The sequence below is a fragment of the Stylophora pistillata genome, chromosome 13 (genome assembly GCF_964205215.1).
Source record: "Stylophora pistillata chromosome 13, jaStyPist1.2, whole genome shotgun sequence".
Classification (NCBI taxonomy): domain Eukaryota; kingdom Metazoa; phylum Cnidaria; class Anthozoa; order Scleractinia; family Pocilloporidae; genus Stylophora; species Stylophora pistillata.
In genome coordinates, this window is record NC_142531.1 from 18743591 (window position 1) to 18761881 (window position 18291).

The window sequence follows — 18291 nt, forward strand, 5'->3', positions numbered from 1 at the left end:
CGGAAAGAAATATCTGTTTGAAAAGATTCTAACATGGCGGATGATTGTGGCTGTACTGGTATTCGGACGTGTTTACAGTGCGAAGAAAACAAGAAATCCAAGAATATATTCAAAGACGAGCAGAGCAAGAAGACAATGAAAAAGTATGAATTTTGTATTCTTTGTGGAGAAACGTTCCTTGTTGATCGAGAATGTCTGCATCGCAAAGATATTGGTAACGTGAAGATCAAACTGGAAGGTATTACTGTGATTCAAGACTTTATAAATGAAATCGAAGAAGAGACGATTGTGGCAGATATTGAAAAAACCGTTTGGAAGCCATCACAGTCTGGAAGGCGAAAGCAGGTGAGTGGATGGTTTTACTGAAAGAGCTGCCTTACTACCACCTCGAGGAGGGGGGTGGGGTGTCATTGAGGTTTAGAGTACATTATACATTATCACTGCAGTTTAGCAGGATTATTTTGTTCTTGTTGATCAAATTTGCTATCCCAACTTTTAATTCTTATTTTTCTACATGTTTTCTAATTTTTCACAGGACTTTGGACCTCAGGTGAATTTTAAGAAAAGGAAACTAAAGCTGGTTAACTTTACAGGACTACCACACTTCAGTAAAGTTTTGGTGGAACGGATGTGGAGCTCAGTTCCACATTTGTCTGATTTCCAACCAGTGGAACTTTGTAATTTAGAGTATACACCAAACAGAGGTTCTTCTATTGATCCACATTTTGATGACTTTTGGGTGTGGGGAGAGCGTTTAGTCACACTGAACCTTCTCTCAGACAGCTCACTAACATTTTCAGTCAGTGGAGATACCGATAATATTGAAGTTTCTGTTCCAATGCCTAGGAGGTCTTTGATCATTGTTCAAGGACCAGCTCGCTATGAATGGAAGCATGCAATAAAAAGACAGGCTATTCTTTCCAGAAGAATTGCTGTAACATTGCGAGAACTTGCACAAGATTTTTGTGAGGGTGGCAAAAGCTACACTGTTGGACATGAATTAATCAGGACTGCTCTGTCATTTAAGGGGGAATCAGTTCAAGTCAGTATTAATAAGGATCGTGAAGGCTAAAGCCATTATTGTGGTGCACCTTATGATAGTAGTGAAAAGTCTTTTTTGCACAAATTTGTTATATTAAAATAAAGATTTTTTTTTAGAAGTGTAAGTGTTCACATTCTTTTTCAACCTTGAAGTAACTTGTAAAATCATGTAATGAAATCAAATTGGATGAGTGTGCTTGCCCTCAATGTATGCCTCAAAGTGCTGCAGAGGGAATTTTGCAGTATACTGAATTTAAATTACTGTATGAAACAAATCATACATGTGTCAACTGTGTGTTCATTGGGACTTTAAGCACTTGGGAAGGTTGAAGAGCACTCAAGAAGCTAAAGTTGCTCTTGGTCCCCGCTAGAGGAAATCTTACACATTTCTCATGCTCTCTAAACTTCCCATGAACATTGTAGCTTGATGAGGTGTGCAAAAATTGCTAAATAAAGGGGAGCATGAATTAAAACCTTACATGACTTTTGATGCAACATTGACTTCTCTCTTCAAATGACTTAAAAATGCTCCTCAAGAGAAATCACTTTAGTGAACAAGAAGCTTGTTAACCCTTTAACTTCCATGAGTAAACAACACAGAATTTCCCCTTTCACTATCAAGCAAATAGGTAGGTAATGAGAATAAGTTAAGCTGGTAGCGGAGGTTACCTTGATCTAACCAAGAAAGCTAGAGGGGGAAAATAATGATTAGATCTTGGGAGTGAAAAGGTTAAGTAAGCTAAGCCTCTACTGTATAACCTCAATATGAAACAGGAAAGCTAGCTTCAGAAACTACTGGGGATTGGTTCTATAATACTACCATGTAGTTAAGGGCTCTCATGTCAAATTCTGACTTAGATTTCTGTGATAAGAGATGCCTTCTTTGGTGGTTTTGAACCTCCCCATGCTTGTTCTAGCTTTTCTCTTTGTTCTCTGTGTTGTCTGTTGGACATGGATAAATCTGTGTGAACAACTTCCATGTTTAGTAAAAGAGATTGCAAAATATTAGGGTTTGTGTGAGCCCAAGCTAATAAAAACTCCACTTTCTTTTTTGCAAGCCACAAAGACTTGCACAAATCTGCTTCTTGTTGGTTCATTTTGGAGTTGGCTTTCAATCTTTCTCTTCCTCCGCTGAGAAGTTGACACAAATGAGACAGAGCACTGTCCACAAAGGTTATTTTCTTTCTCTCAATGACAACAAATCCTTTGATCAAAGAAATAACATCCAGGAGCACCTGAAGAGAGAATTCCTCAGAACAGGAAAGGTCCTTGCAATCTTGCACAGCACTCAAGGAACTGTGAGCTACTGACTCCACACTGCCAAACACAGCATTTTTAGAAAGAACAGGGGAAAGCTGCAACAAATTCTCAGCTGCCTGTTCTAAACTGTCTTCTGGGCATCCATTGTACAGCCTCATGATGTAGGCATATGAGTAAAGAACATCAATACAGCTGAACTGCACATTTGGATTGACATTCAAATTTTTCATGAGTGACTGTAATGATGAGATGTTCTTCTTTACTGCTGGCATATTTTGTATTCTTTCTTTTTCCTCAGTTTGGATTTGATCACTTTGTTCACCTTTCTTTTCTAAAATGCTGCTCCCTTCACTTATAACTTCTATCTTCTTTCTATCAAAACATATCAAGTGCAAGAATGGTTAATGGTTAAAAATTAAACAACAAATAAATAAGTGCTTGTCAGTAAAGTGCCTAGCCTAAATCTTAAGTACAAGTGAGTTTGTATATAGAACTTTCTGGAACACAAACAAGAAACCAGAGCACTTTCAAAGAACCACCTATGAACAAAGCAACTTCAATTTCACCCTTAAATTCCCATGAGTGACCAAGACATAATTTCTCCTTACAATATCAATACAATATCAAGCAGACACATGATGAGAATGAAGAAAAATATTTCAACTAGGGAATTCTTAGTTAATCCAATACCAAATTCTGCAAACTACAAAAGAATTTTCTGGCAGACAGTAAGGAGAATTCCTAATGAGATCTTGGGAGTGAAAGTATTAAACATAGTACAGTCAGAACAGGATAATGTGAGGATAACAAGAGGTATGTAGGACTTTTGTGTAAACATAATGGAAGTGCTACTCAGAAATGTTACAATAAACACAAGAATTTCTGTTTAACCCCATGCTTTTCAAAGCAAATGAATAAAGGGGGTAAGTTTCAAAAGAAACTTTAGTGCTGCATTAGCCCTTTGTCAGAGCAAATGACGAAGGGCAAAAACTTGAAACGTCAGCTGTAAAACTCTTTACAGTGACCAATCCACATTGTCAACTCAGCTGATAAAACAAAATTACCCAGTTTCAAAACAAAGTTGAGGTCTCAAATGCAATCTATCATTTTTGCCATTGTATTCACATACTGTAGGATTTTAACCAGTTAACTGACAGTATTATTTCTATCAGTCGGTTTATACTGTAAGATTTTATGCCACTAACTTATGATGTAATTTCTTCCGGTCAGTAATATTCATACTGTAGGATTTCACGCCATTAACTAACACGGTCAAATTGTACACTATGTTCAGACTGAGCTGGTGACGCAAAATCACTGACATACGATAATCGCATAACTCGCCATTACCTTATATGCCATGAGGTATGGGGTGTGTGGAATCCTGCCAAATCAACCTCCAAAGGAGAACAATCTGGAAATAACTCAAGCTCTTCTAGAAACTGCCTGATAGTACCACAAGACAAGCGGAGGGTAGGACCTATGTCTTCGCATAGTTTGAAGTTCTCAGGTCAACCTTTTCTAATTCCCCGATGTAATGCTCATTTGCGATATTAATTCTTGTCTAGTCTTTGTAAGCAAGTTACCTGTAATTTCCGTCATTTACTTTAGTCCACCACGGGATCCAAACGTCAATGGCACCAGAAATCTCTCCGCTTTTGACGGCAGATTCAAACTCTTTCCGTTCTCTATTTGTCAGTGCCGACCACACGGCGTCTGTGTCATTGTTTATATCTATATTTTGCAATCTTTCCTCCAGATCTACAGTATCCTGGACACCTTCTTCTTCATCCTGCTTTTTCAGTTTTTGCAACAACTCGAGCATTTTACGCTTGTCTTCACGACTACTCTGCTGATCGCACATTGCTTCCATAACACAATCTTTGTAAAAAAGCTCCGAACACTGTAAGTGTTTATCACTTTTATAACACACACTGGAACAGTAGCGAACATGGCAACGAGGACATGTATACTTCGAGACTTTTTTACAACAAAACGCACAAGGAGAGTTGCTCTGAGGGGTCGAAAGAACGTCCTCAAAACGATAAACGGACGGTTCACTCGCCATAATTTCCGCCATATTGGTCTTTTCTATACCCAGTCTCTTCGCGTATTCGCAAATGGGTACCAACTCGTGTAAGCATGCACAAAACGTCCTAATCAATGTTGCGCATTATGTAACTTCTTGACTACTTCCACGAGACTTCTGTGTAGTTGCACGTAGTATTTTTGAGAACAATAAGAACGTCAAATTGCTATCGTTTTGATATGATCGACTCCTATTTTTTCAAGAAAGAGTCAAAATGTGCAAAACGCAAGCTGGAGGAGAAAGAAATTGTGGCTGAGCCAGAAACGAAGATGAAAGCTTTAGACAATCCAAACGAGAAACCCTCTAGCTCTAAATTATCTTTTCTTGAAGAAAATAAAAAGATGGATCTCGAATGGAAACATATAACATCAGAAAGTTTAAATCTCGATTATGTGCAGTTATTTTCAAAGACTGAAGCTGACACGCTCTTTCAAGAAGCGGAGAAAGTGATAAAGTATAACACAGACAGTAAAGTGTTTGTTCATGGAAAATGGCACAATGTCCCAAGAAAGCAAGCAGCTTATGGAGATGCAGGTCTGACATACACATTCTCTGGTTCAACAGTAGCAGCTCAACCTTGGAGTAATGCTCCCTTTCTCAAATGCATAGCTGATTTGATTTCATCACTAGCAGGTGGACGTCGGTTTAACTTTGTTCTTGTGAACAGGTACAAGGATGGACAAGATCACATGGGTGAACACAGAGATGACGAAGTGGATTTAGTTCCCAAAAGTTCCATTGCGTCTCTGTCTTTAGGTCAAGCTAGAGACTTTGTGTTCCGTCACAAAGATGCCAGAGGAAGAGCAGCGCAAAGAAAGATTGATCCTGTTAAGTTTGAACTGTCTCACGGCAGTCTTCTTATGATGAATCACCCAACCAATGTGTTTTGGTTTCATTCCCTTCCCGTTCGGAAAAAGGCAATATGTCCCAGAATCAATTTCACATTTAGACAGATGGTTGTAAAGAAGTGATGAATGTTTTATAGTATGTCAATATTAGAAATAAAAAGACCATAAGGTATTGCATGAACAGGAAAAGTATCCCATGCAAGGTGCAACCCCAATGAGAAATTTAAATTACATTAAATCTTCGCACCCTCTTATGTTAATTCTTCACACCAAAAACGCTTTATATGTTGCAATTTGCATGATCTTTTATATTTTCCTTGATAATGGAGTCATGACTACTACGAAACGTTGCATTTTATCGTTCGTTTTTGCAGTTTTATGTCTTAATAAAACTTATTGAGTACTAATAGTGCACAGTAAAGTACAATTACAATCAGTCAGAAATTAAGAGCAGTGGCAAGGATAGTTACGGGAGAGGAACCAGGTGTTGGGCATGTCAATATTATAAGTAGTGTCTAGTAATGTAAAATAAGTGGCATGCTGAAAATTTTGAAAGTCGAGAACCTGATACAAAGTTTTTCCATTGAAGGGGGGCAAAATGATATTTTGTGATTCGTTACAAGTAATTTAAGATGACAAAAATTCGTGACCAAAATGTAATGGCTTACCCTCTTGAAAAATTCTGATGAAGTTTGATGCTCAGTACTGGAAGCTGAATCGGACAATTTTCAGACCTTATTGTTAACAAGAAGAGAGTCACAATTTTACAAGAACAATACTGAATTGGAGATTTCAGTGTCAATATTTGAAGGGGTATAGAACCTTTCCTGATGGTGGAACCTAATAGGAGTTGTGGGAAGGGGTTATTGCATGAAACAGGATTATTTAATTTTCGTGACTGGTGAAAAAACAAAATTAAAACCCAGTGAACTGTGAATTTTTTTGCTTTTCACAAAACATGAACCTTAAGTTGTTTATGATAAGCATGAAACATGCATAAGACTCCATTCCCCTCCTTTACTCCCTTTGAGTCAGTAACTACTCTTGCTTGCTTGCTTGCTTCCAATTTATATAGCGCATATTTACATGTGCTGATCAATAGCGCTTTACATGTTGTTGTTAAGGTTGAGATCGCACGTCAGCATTTTATAAGGCGCCCTCTGGCAGCTGCTTCAGTCTATGTAATGATCTCACCTTCCCACACATCCCACCCCAGGGGAGGACATCCATCACTCAGTAATCTCGTGCGTGGGAAATTAATGTCTCCTACCCTTAACCCTGCAGGAGACGGGACCTACAGCTTAACGTGTTATCGGAGAAGACAAAGCAATGTGAGTGAAGCGACTTGCTTAAAGGACACAGGACTTGAACCCAGGCCATCCGACCCAGAGTCCAGCACACTGACAGCTATTACAGTTCTTTTGGTGATATCAAAAGAACAAAAAAATGAAAAGGAAGTTATTTCAAGGCAGCTGGAATTTGTGAGGATTAGTATGAGAAAGGGGTATTAAAGGGGGTAGAGCCTATTTCTAATGAGTTCCTTCTAGTTTTGTATGACTACAAATGCTTTAAATTCCTGTTTCAACCATCTCTCTAAGATTCTGGATGTTACCTTCTTTCTGTAAGCTTTCTGGAACTTCTTGGTAGGTTAAATGTTTAGGTAACTTGATCAACCCGTGTAAAAAGCTCTTTGGTAACTCTTCTTTACTATGTACATTATCAGTTCCCATTTATGGAATTGTTAATAAAATAAACGACAAAAAAGGAGAACAATCATTGAAATGAGCAAAACATCTACTTTTTGAGACTTATTAATTAGAATTATCTCCTTGTGGAACAATATTCCAGTTGATGCTAGGCAGTCAGTGTTCCTTGGCTCTTTTAAGCGCAAGCTTAAGGAGTTTTACTTTAACAGACTCTTAAATGTCTTTGATGGCGAAAATTATCGCACTTTTAAAATAATGTGTCCTAAATGTCGTCAGATAAATACCCACTCGGTTTGTAGCTGTTAGTTTCTAGTTATTGTCTTTTTTTTTGTGTAAGTGTATTAGATTTAGGGGATAGAGGGGATAGGATGCTTAGTTTTTGAGGGTTGGGTTGGTATTTAAACCAAGAAGGGGACTCATGTCCTCCTTAAATAAATAAATAATAAATAAATTTGATCTAAGAGTAAGCTTGTTTTTTGGTAGAGAAAGACAAATTTTAACTCCTTTATTCCAATTGGATGTCAAATCGGAGCCACCTCTTCAACACTTTGACATTTTGACTAGCATCTAATTTCTTCTTACAATATCATGCACCCCTGAATCGTATCAAACCAAACTTTATGGTCACAAGAGTAGTAGAAATGATCATCAACTAAAGAAGCTCTAGGAAATTCAGCACCCTTGGAAATGCATGGAGATCGAAATGGAGAATATACATATTGACGTTAGTGAGTTATATAAGAAGTTTTAGAACCGTAACAGAGCATTGCAGCTTCATCCCATTCTATTTTCATTTCTTCACTCTTCTTTCGTTTTTCCTGTTGACGAGACTGACGTCATAAAAATTTCCCCGGCAGTCACCAGTTCTCCGGTCTTAAAACGGGTATTTAGAAGAAAGGAAATAACAATGGCGGAGCCTCCGGGAGCTTATTTGGCGAGAGAAGTTGAAATGAATACCGATGATAGATACGGCTTTAGAAGAGGATTCAGAAAGCAAAAGTGAGTTTGTAATCTCGTTATTTTGACTCGTTTTTCTTTAAGCAGGTTGCCTGTTATGGCCGTTTTACGTCACCAGGGGTTCCACGTCTAGCTTTTAGTCGGGGATGAAAATTCTGAAGGGCAATCGACTGGTATTACCGTCTTTCGTCTCCTTGACTGTGTTCATGCGCTACGATATTCTTTCGATATTTTTCGCGAACTGGAAGAAAAACATACTTGGAGAAATCCAAATAATCTTGCGTTCCAGCTACTTCACATTCACAATGTATGGTAATGTTGTTTATCCGCTGAACAAATTTGCTAGGGATTTCTTAGACGATATCGCATTTCTTTTTTAAGAGTGCTACCAATGCGATTGTGAAGTAATTGTCATTGTTTGGAATGCGTTTTATTCCAAATGCTGTTGTTGTTTTTAAGTTGTTTATGATCCACGACTTTTACTAGCGTGTGACAAATTTAGAAGCGGAAGAACTCTCACAGGAAGTGGCAACTTTTGGGATTTGTAGACCAAAGAGACCAACCTTTACCATTCCCACATTACGAAGGAGTTGTGTCTCTTCCGGTTAAATTTAGCAATATTGACAAAAGTTAAAGAAAGTGCGTTAAAGTATTTGATCTACAAGCCATTTACTTTCTTTTGCTTTTCATTTACTTTTCACTGCTACTTCAATTTATTGCGTTTACACACATCTGAATATTCGCATGTCTTGCGCAGAGTACGTCGATGACTGCTTCAGATAAATCAGATTCTCTCTAGGGTAACATTAAGCTGCTGTTGAAGTATAAAGAACTATTTAATAACCCCCTGATATAGATTTATATCTTAATGATATGCAAAATTAAGTGCAGAATTTCGAGACTTTTTCCCTTTTTTTATTTTGACTACCGATGGCTTATTTCATGTAGCTCCACTTACAGACACTGCAGTTCAAACTGACTTAAATTTTGAGTGCCAGTGTATTTGCAATGTTGTTATGTTCCATCAAATCAATATTTGGACAGTTTTTGTGAATTGTTTACATTCGTGTAGAGGGTTGGCTTGTTCAAAACATGTTTAACCCAGGCCAGAGTGAGGATAAATTTTGGAATTGGTTCATTAATTTAATGATCTTTTTGTAGGTTCTGCTTCCTTTTATTAAGGTTTGCTCTTGATGGAGATGAAATCCTACAGGATGTTTAACTTAACAAATAATTTTACATGAGAAAAATGAAAACCAAGCTTGACCATTCAGGAAAACCTGTGGTCCTCCAAATCATTTTATGTTGCGAATTGTGACTTAAGATAGAAAATAAGTAACTGATTCTAACTTAAACGTCTGGTTAAAAACAGTTAATCAGATATGTCCAAGGGTGCAGGAAATCATTTCTCAGAAGGTTTCAAATTTTAAATTTTCGGAGGGAAGCATGCATTTCCCCAGAAGGGCCCATTACTTTGCAACACACCATACTTGCTATGCAAGGATAATTCAATTCAGCCAGCTACTGAGATCAGTTAAAACCATACATCTAGCACATTTTCTAATGACAATCCTGACCATTAGTCCTAGAATTGCATCGTCAAATGAAATCTTGCATTCTGATTGGTTAATGAGGCGAGGTAATTAGTGTGGAATTGTGAGTTGAAAATGAGGCTAAGTAATATTGTTTCACATCTGTGTATACATAACAACTATAAGTAATGCTGTTTTCTTTTTTTTCTTGTTTTTATGCAATTGTGCAATTTAAGGAAAATCCATTACTTGACTCATGAATGCTGTGTTAAATTGCACTTGAAAACCGATATAACACTCATTACTTTGTGATTCGGGAGATGTTGGTTTTAGCAAGCAATTTAATGCAGAATTCCCTCATCAAGTTATGAATTTTCTTATAGTATCAGCTCCAACTTCATGTAGAACAACTAGCTTCTGATGGTAACCCTTTTAACTCTTTCACTCTCAAGATCTTTGTACTTCTCCGTACTATCTCTGCTATACAGTATAAGTAAGTATAAGTATAACTTTATTTAAACACAAAACATTGATGAGCAAAATTTGTACGTGTATACTAACTAATATAAGTAGAAACTATAATAAGATAAATGAATAAATAATTTGAAAAAAAAAAAAAGTTCTCTAAATGCAAGTTTGGAGAATTTGGTATTGGATCAACTAATAATCCCTGTACATTTTTCTTTATTCTCATCACTCCTAGGCTTGATATTGAATTGATATTGTAAGGAGAAATTCTGTTTTGGTAACTCATGGGAATTAAAAGGTTAAGTTGTTTTAGGCTTTGTTTTAGGGATATGGACTCTAGCGTGGAGGAGCACAAAGAAAGCAAAAAGGGAAAACCAGTACCAGTAAGTAATAGATAAAGAGACAAATACAGTTTTGATATTTTTAAATGCAATCATTTATGCAAGATGTGTTTGAAATATTTGCTGACACAAGTTCTTTAAAGCCCCAGTCTCAGGAAAATGAACCCAGTCCCTTCAACATGACAGCAAAGAACTTTCCTAAACGAAGGTAAGGAGTGTGAAAACTAACCAAGGGGTGAGTTCATTGAGAGAGGTTCACTTTTTGTTAGTCAGTGATTATAGAAAAGCTACCTAGAACATTTATGGTGTCTGAGTTTTCTTCTGGTCTTACAAGCATAACAAATGAGCTAGTTATTAAAACTCCTGTAATTATATATATAAGGTTGTAGCTAAGAAATTAGGTTGCCAGCTGAAATTTCGAGGAAGGCAGCTCAAAGATAGCAATCAAATAAGGGCGTAATATCAAAAGTGCTAGTTTTGTTTTACAAAGTAATCCCCAGTAAAAAGTTGAAGTGGCAAAAAACTGGGTTTTAGTGATAATTCATTATATTGAGTGTTTTGATATGATTTTTAAAGAATTTTAGGTATAAATATTTTTTTTTTTGCAGAAGCCGAATGCATGCCTCTGTTGCCTCTTATAACCGCACAAGGTAACTTGAATCAATTTTTCCATTTGTATTCAATCCTCTTTCAAAAGTGGTGCTTCAGAATTTTTATGTTCTGTTTATGTAATTACGTATTGATATAACATTTAAAAGGCTACCTATTCATAGGCTACCCATCCAACCAAAACCAAACTTTAGTGGGACTTGTATTCTTTGTGTATAAAACCTTTTTCCTTTTTTTCTTTTCACAGGGGCAGCACAGTCAGTGCCAATAAAGCCCTGGAACTTGTTAGAGCAGCTTTACAGCCTTCACTAAATGCTGAAATTGAGGCAGTTTTAAAGAGCTATCAAGAGGTATTTTTTATATTATGTGGTAATATAAAAAATAATTTTTCCTTCTTGTATATTTTGGGGTGAAAAAAATAAAGTTGTTGTTGTTGTTGTTGTTGTTGTTGACATACCTCTCAAATCTGTTCAATGTGTATTCTGTGATGGAAAGCCTAAGCATCTTGAAAGGGTTTACTGTTCTTACTTACATTTTTGTGTTTTATTGTTCCTTGTAGATGTTCCGTATGGCAGCGCATAACATCAAAGACAACACAAGTGAAACAGTCTCAGAGGAACAGATTAAAGCTGTCCTGAGGAGAAGCTTAGATGAGGTATGATCGTACTAAAGAGAGGAATCATCTTGATATTCCCTCTTAATCCTTTTACTCCCATGAGTGACCAAGACAGCATTTCTCCTTACAATTTCAACACAAAATCAAGCAGACAAGTGATGAGAATATAAAGAAAATATATAAATTAGGGGATTATCAGTTGATCTACTACCAAATTCTCCAAACTACCTCATTTAAGAATTGTATGGAAGACAGTAAGGAAAATTACTAATGAGATCTGGGAAGTAAAAGGTTTACTGTGCTGAGTCAAACATGTGGCTCTGATGAAGGGCTAACACTTGAAACATCAGCTTTTTATTCATTACGGTGGCCAATTTACAATTTCAATTGAGTTGATATAACCAAATTAGTATGTCAAGTATCAGGCCACTGTTCTCTCACCGATAAATCCTTTTGATTATGGTTGATTTACAGGCCAAACTTCTGTTCAGGGTGGACACAAAGCCTCATCACTCTGACAGGGTAAGTACACAATTCACTGAGGCCACCACCCTTGAGAGGTCTGTGATCAAGAGATGGTTGATGATAGGTCAAGTTCCCCACCCCTCTCCTCTCAATTTGTAAGTTGACTGTTCAAACTGAAATCCACAGGGATGGATGCATTTCATCCAAAAAAAAATGCAAATTGACAACTGTTCTTTAATTTTTTTTCTAGTGGCGATAAAAATTTGAAATAATTATAATTATAGCAATAGTATTTAATTATAGTTGATTTCCCCTCTCAAGAGAAATATTCATATTTGCTATTAGAGGTTTAGCAAACTTTACGGGAAACAAAGAGATTTGTTCTGTATCCAAGAGACTCTAAAAAAAAAAAAAAAAAAAAAAAACAGCAGAGTGGAGATTTTAGTACAGAGGTACCATTCACCTTTGTTTTAGAACAGGATTCTTAAACTGAATATCTTTAACTCTTTAACTCCCATGAGTGATCAACATTAAACTTCTCTCTATATTATCCATATATAATCCAATAAACAGGTAATGAGAATACTCACTCCAGACAAATCAGGTAGAAGTTGTTATCTTGATCCAACTCCAAGTTCTCCCAACTAATTTACAAGGAGATGTTTTGTGGCCAAAGGGGAGAATCAACAATCAGATCTTGGGAGTTACATGTAAATGTTTAAATGACCAGAACTAACTTTGCAAATTGACTTTTTTTTCTCCAGAGATATGATAGAGGGGGAAGTCCTGCAATAGTCAAGAAGGTATCCTATTGGTTTGTTTCTCGTGGAACATTAAAATCCTTTAAATAATTTGAGGCATGAGTGATGTTGATGACGACATTTCCATACTCTTGACTCAAATGTTTTAATGGTGCTCTGTCAATGAATATTTAGGTGTTTGCTGTGACATTCACACCAACCTTCAGCTTGAGAAAAATGGCTAAATATCTCAAAAATTGAAATGGATAGAATAAACCATGAAATAACAAGGATGATTAGAGATTTGAGAGATTGACAAGGAAAGTTTAGTGTCAATTCATTACAAATAGTCTAGAGTTTATGTTTTTATTTTGAGAATTTCAATGTTTTGCTGCTCTTTTGAATTAGTACTGTCCAGTACATACAAGCAGCTTTATTTACCCTCATAGCTGGTAGGGCTGACTGCCCTGCCCCCCCATAACTACTGTATAAACTGATATGCAAAGCTTAAGGTACATTACCAAAAAAGGAAAAAAGCAAAAGGTTAACCTATCATTGCCAGTGTTTTACATATAACCATTAAATGTACATTTAGAGTTTAAAAAAACTGGAGCTATCATGTGGTAAGACTAAGAGAACATAACCATTAAATCCACACATTTGTTAACAATAATTTGTTTGTTTTTTTTTTTAACTGATTTTTTTCAGAAGAGGGTACGCCCTGATGTAGACAAAGAAAGGTAATGAAAAAAAGATGATTATGCTGCAAGCATCCATTTTAGCTTGAGTTGATTTCTGACTATATTACTGGTAAATTTTAGCTTACGTTAATGTGTGACTATAAGAAGTCTCAATCCCTAAAGAGATTTAAAAAGGTTGCCATATTGAAGATATTTCTATCTAAAATTAAACTATACATGGAAACACTGATTTGGCATTTACTGTTTATTAGCCCTTTACACCTCAGCATCAGCATGCATATTCTCTCTACAGTACTTTATACATTTCCTTAGGTGCTGACAAGGAGAATCTGTTTAACAATTAACTTTTTGAGTGTTGCGATCATTTCCTTTATTCTCATAAACTTAATATTTGATTCAGGGGAGATGATGTTGAGAGAAATAAAACTCTTATCGCTCTAGGGGTGTCCAAGACTAACATACTTAAGTCTTCTTCTGGGTTTGATGTTGATGTTGTCCGAGTTCCTTTGGGTGCAAAATAAAGATTCTTATGGTATTGTTGATCTATTTTTTTTTCAGTGATGGATCACCTCCTAAAATAAACAAGGTGGACACTAAAGCTATAACCAGTAAGGTAAACAATACATGTTTTTTTGTTTAGCATGTTAATCAACAAATGGGAAGATCCTAAAAAAATTTATGTGCTTGAAAAATACTAAGATAAAAACAATTAAAAAATTTTGTATTTGGTAGGGTGAACTGTCCAAGGGTGCACAAACTTGTAGGTGTCAAACTTGCATGGGGTTAAAACTCCATAAACCTCCTTGACATAGTTAACATTTAAATTGTCTTTTTTATTAAAGTGGGATCCTGACAGTATTACTGAGGACACTGAATTCATCATGGGAGTTAAAGCGAACAAGTAGGTTTACAAATGTTTTGCAACCATAATAAGTTTTGTTTAAAGAAAAAAAAAATGTGAATCACATAGTTGAAAACCTAACCATCTTCTGTGTGAGGGCATTAAATAAGATTTAAGTGATGGCATTTATTTGTCAATAGATTTTTCTTTTGGAGACTTAGATAAGATGCTGCAAGGTTGTAGTGTTCTCTTGTTTATTAAACTATTTATTTATTTCTTAAGAGCCCTTGGTTTTGCTGCTACAAGAGGAAAACTCTACTACAGACATCCAGAACTTTTCAAGGTACCTTATTGAACACATTTTCCTTAATATTGTCAAGTGACTTTCTCTAAAAAGGTAAACTGTATAATTTTCTGTCCAAGCATCCATATCTAGACTCCCCCCTACCCTTTATAAATTTCTGATATTTTTCTTTTGTGATACAGCAACAAACAAATGCCCTTGGGGACTGGTAATATGCACTCAAAATTCTCTATTCGAGAGTTTTAATGAAAAGAAAGATACTCTGTATTATACGCACTTCACCCTTTACACCTTAAAATCAATATTCATATTCTCCATACTTTCCTCTGCAAGGAGAATTTGTTTAACAATCAAGCTTCTAAGCTTGGCAATCATTATCTGTACCGGTTTTGTCATGATCTTGATGAACAACTCTGCAGTATTGCTGAAAGGAGAAACTTGATGCTGGTCACCCTTGGGTTAAAAAAGTTTGGGTCACCTTGAAATCTTTATTTGTGGATGTTGATCATGATGTATAAACATCAGGTAGGGAGAGGCCTGAAAATGACTATGGGTAGAAACAGAGAGGGAAAGTCACAATCACAATGGATTCTGATGATGCCTGACAACATTATTCTTCAGAAATACCTTTTTCTGGACTGTCAAATTACACAGTCAATTACTACAGTCAAGTTTAAACCAGTAGCTGTACTCTAGAACATGTTTTTGTCTTATACTTTACAGTACTCTGGTGACTCTGATGACAAACTGTGGCTGTTTGAACAGAATGAGCTGCCCATCACTGGAGGAAAGGTATGAGGCTCAAAAACCCTGCTTGGGGTGTAAAAGTGAAGTTCAGATTGTATGACATTTGCATGTTTGTTCTAACCTATACTGCATCTATCTGTTTATAGGCATTTCTCATGATTGCAGATGACATAAGGAAATTAGCTGATCATCAAGATTACAGGTCAGTAGCTATCATGACACATTCCCACTATTATAAAGTAAGTAAGACAAGAAAAATGTGGCGAACATCAAAAGGCAGCCTGATTTTCTTTGGGGAGGGGGGTGGGGGAGGAAGGGGGGTGGGGGAGGAAGGAGGGTGGGGGAGGAAGGGGGGTGGGGGAGGAAGGAAGGTGGGGGAGGAAGGGGGATGGGGGAGGAAGGGGGTGGGGGAGGAAGGGGGGTGGGGGAGGAAGGGGGGTGGGGGAGGAAGGGGGTGGGGGAGGAAGGGGGTGGGGGAGGAAGGGGGGAGGAAGAGGGTAAGTGGGGTACCCAATAGCTTTGACAAAGTGTTTTAAAAGTTTCCCAACAATCCAGCAGACTCTCTAGAAAGCGAACACTCCCCATCCCATCTGAATCCTCTATCTTATACTGAAATTTTGTTTTCATGAAAGGAATAATGAAGGTCTGAATCTGGAAGAAATCAAGGGTTTCAAAGTGCCATCAAAGATGGTAGAGAAGATGAAAAGCCACATGAGAAGTAAGTCCAAATTTTGCAATATGAAGTTTTGCTTTCAAAGCTGTACTGTCAGGTTTGAGATTCTGACTGATGATTCTGTTGTTTTCAACTCCTCAACTCATAGAAGTGATTAGTTTAGTTTAGTTTATTAGCTTCGCCAACAGGCAGGGACACCGCAACAGCTTGCGCCAATTACTGTGGGCCCAGTAAACCCACCCATCCCAGCCCAGGGGAGGACATCCATCACACAGTAATGTCGTGCGTGGGAAATTAACGCCTCGCACCCCTAACCCTGCAGGAGACAGGACCTCCATTTATTCGTCCCTATCCAAGAAGAGTAGAATATCTAACCATTACTTGGTGTTATAGAAAGGCAGCATATTCTTCTCAATTATTTCAAGACCTTGAGTGTTGGTCCAGTCGGATTCATTTTTTACTTCTCCTTGTTACAATATAATTTAATACATTTTCCTACTAAATTCTTTTAACCAGTTTGCAAGGAAATGTGTAGTATATGGAGTGTTTAGTATATGGAGGGGAGAATTTGCAGTCAGATCCATGATTAGTGTTAAACCTTAGAAACCTGTTGTAAGCCCTGTTTTCATACAGCATTTAACCTTGCTCTTGATAGGGATTTGTGTGAAAGAACAGAGCTTCGATAATTTTGTTTAAAAACTTATGAAATGCCCTGAACATTACATGTAAATGTACCATAGGACAATTTTCCATTACATGTTCTGTTTTTTAATTACACACTAAATTTATACTATATACAATGAAATATATGAACTTCATATATTTCATTGTATCTGATTTATCACTTTCACGGGTTTATTACGAATCAACTTAACGGCCTGCTCCCAGTTGGCTTGTTAGTTGAATTGGTAGAGCGCTGCACTAGTATCGCAGAGGTCAGTGGTTCGAATCCCGTACAGGCCTGATTTTTTTCAGGTCTGATTTTCGCTATTGCTTAAATAGCGCTATCTACTGCGAGGATCGTGCCATATGTATCTAATACCGCAGTTCAAAATAAATGAACTTAATATATTTCATTGTATCTAATTTATCACTTTCACGGGTTTATTACGAATCAACTAAACGGCCTGCTCCCAGTTGGCTTGTTAGCTCAATTGGTAGAGCGCTGCACTAGTATCGCAGAGGTCAGTGGTTCGAATCCCGTACAGGCCTGATTTTTTTCAAGTCTGATTTTCGCTATTGCTTAAATAGCGCTATCTACTGCGAGGATCGTGCCATATGTAAATTTATATTGTAGCTCATTTTCACAACGTTTTAAATAAGTTAGATGAAGTATAGTTTAAATAACCACATGACAGGGGGTGTGATGAGAGGAGGTTGGGAGGGAGGGGGAGGGGAGGGGCAAGGAAGAGGGAGGGAGATGGGAGGGGGAAGGAAGGGGGAGGGGGGAAGCTTCCGTGTAACTATGTAGTTAAAATTGTGTCAACTTACTCTGTAGAACTGAAGAGAGAAGCAGCTGCTCGAGGTGAGGTTAGAGACAAAGTCAAGGAGGAACAGAGTCCTGCCAACGACGAAGTAAAGGAGTCAGCAGAACACGAAGGCATGGAAACACCCTCTCAAGCTCCAGTCATTAAACAGGAACAGTGACTTCGCAGGTCAAGACGGATAGGAACAATTTTATTTATTAGAATTAGTCGTTCTTTGTAGAACTGTACTGTAGAGTGACTCCTCCTCTCGATGACGAACCACTTTCATCGTGAATAAGTTACTCATATCCTAGTGTCTGTTGATAAGTTCTTAATTGACTTGATAAAATGATTAATCTCCAGCCTTTATGGGGGCTAAGTATGGCCAGCGAGCAGGCTGTCGTTAATAGCACTGCAGGTAGCGCCTTTAATTTCTCTGCCCGCATAAAGATTTGGGACGATTCGGGGAGAGATTTGCCAGACCCTGACATACCTCTCGCCGGCTTGCTTTCTCAACAACCTAGACTTTCGCGCTCGTGTCGCAGCGCTATCAATGAAGGCTGCTCACCGGTTAGACAAACTAGAACTTTGAAATTTTGTTATAAGACAGGTAAAGATGTTATCCAAATTGAATGTCGGAACCAGTTTAGAGTCACAAATGGAAAACTGAGTAGTCTTTGAACGGGCTTCACACTCGAGGAATACTGTAGAGAAATTCTTCTAAATTTTTTGTGTGTGAAACATAACTTTTTAAGTCATCAGAAATCCATCTCTTTATTTTTTTTTTTTTAGTATTTTTGGCATGTTACGATTAAATCACAAGTTTTCCTTCTTTCCTGAAGGCTTTGTTACGTAAGCATGGCGCACGACGGCGCCGTTGGGTCACC

General features: G+C 37.3%; 4 protein-coding genes across 5 annotated transcripts; 3 read left to right on the plus strand and 1 right to left on the minus strand.

Moving 5' to 3' along the window:
• The first annotated feature begins 3 nt into the window (after positions 1-3).
• Positions 4-1160, plus strand: LOC111333038 (alpha-ketoglutarate-dependent dioxygenase alkB homolog 4). The gene is made up of 2 exons (XM_022938558.2): positions 4-345; positions 536-1160. Exons 1-2 carry the CDS (start codon positions 34-36, stop codon positions 1070-1072), a joined length of 849 nt encoding a protein of 282 aa, XP_022794293.2. The 5' UTR covers positions 4-33; the 3' UTR covers positions 1073-1160.
• A 152-nt stretch (positions 1161-1312) lies between these two features.
• Positions 1313-4403, minus strand: LOC111333037 (zinc finger HIT domain-containing protein 2). The gene is made up of 2 exons (XM_022938557.2): positions 3888-4403; positions 1313-2673 (listed from the first exon to the last, which is right to left on the minus strand). Exons 1-2 carry the CDS (start codon positions 4379-4381, stop codon positions 1896-1898), a joined length of 1272 nt encoding a protein of 423 aa, XP_022794292.2. The 5' UTR covers positions 4382-4403; the 3' UTR covers positions 1313-1895.
• A 53-nt stretch (positions 4404-4456) lies between these two features.
• LOC111333010 (DNA oxidative demethylase ALKBH2) lies at positions 4457-7407 on the plus strand. Its single transcript, XM_022938512.2, has 2 exons — positions 4457-5374; positions 6523-7407. Exon 1 carries the CDS (start codon positions 4570-4572, stop codon positions 5359-5361), a length of 792 nt encoding a protein of 263 aa, XP_022794247.2. The 5' UTR covers positions 4457-4569; the 3' UTR covers positions 5362-5374; positions 6523-7407.
• A 381-nt stretch (positions 7408-7788) lies between these two features.
• LOC111333011 (deoxynucleotidyltransferase terminal-interacting protein 1) lies at positions 7789-18236 on the plus strand. Of its 2 annotated transcripts, none has more exons than XM_022938515.2 (16): positions 7789-7943; positions 10215-10284; positions 10386-10450; positions 10851-10892; positions 11099-11201; positions 11411-11506; positions 11942-11989; positions 12697-12735; positions 13381-13412; positions 13932-13986; positions 14216-14274; positions 14497-14557; positions 15242-15310; positions 15412-15467; positions 15898-15983; positions 17437-18236. In XM_022938515.2, the coding sequence occupies exons 1-16, from the start codon at positions 7852-7854 to the stop codon at positions 17583-17585; spliced, it is 1122 nt and encodes a 373-aa protein (XP_022794250.2). In that variant the 5' UTR covers positions 7789-7851; the 3' UTR covers positions 17586-18236. The 2 variants fall into 2 exon arrangements, with proteins under 2 accessions (XP_022794250.2, XP_022794251.2); XM_022938516.2 differs by having other exon boundaries at positions 13384-13412.
• Positions 18237-18291: the final 55 nt, after the last annotated feature.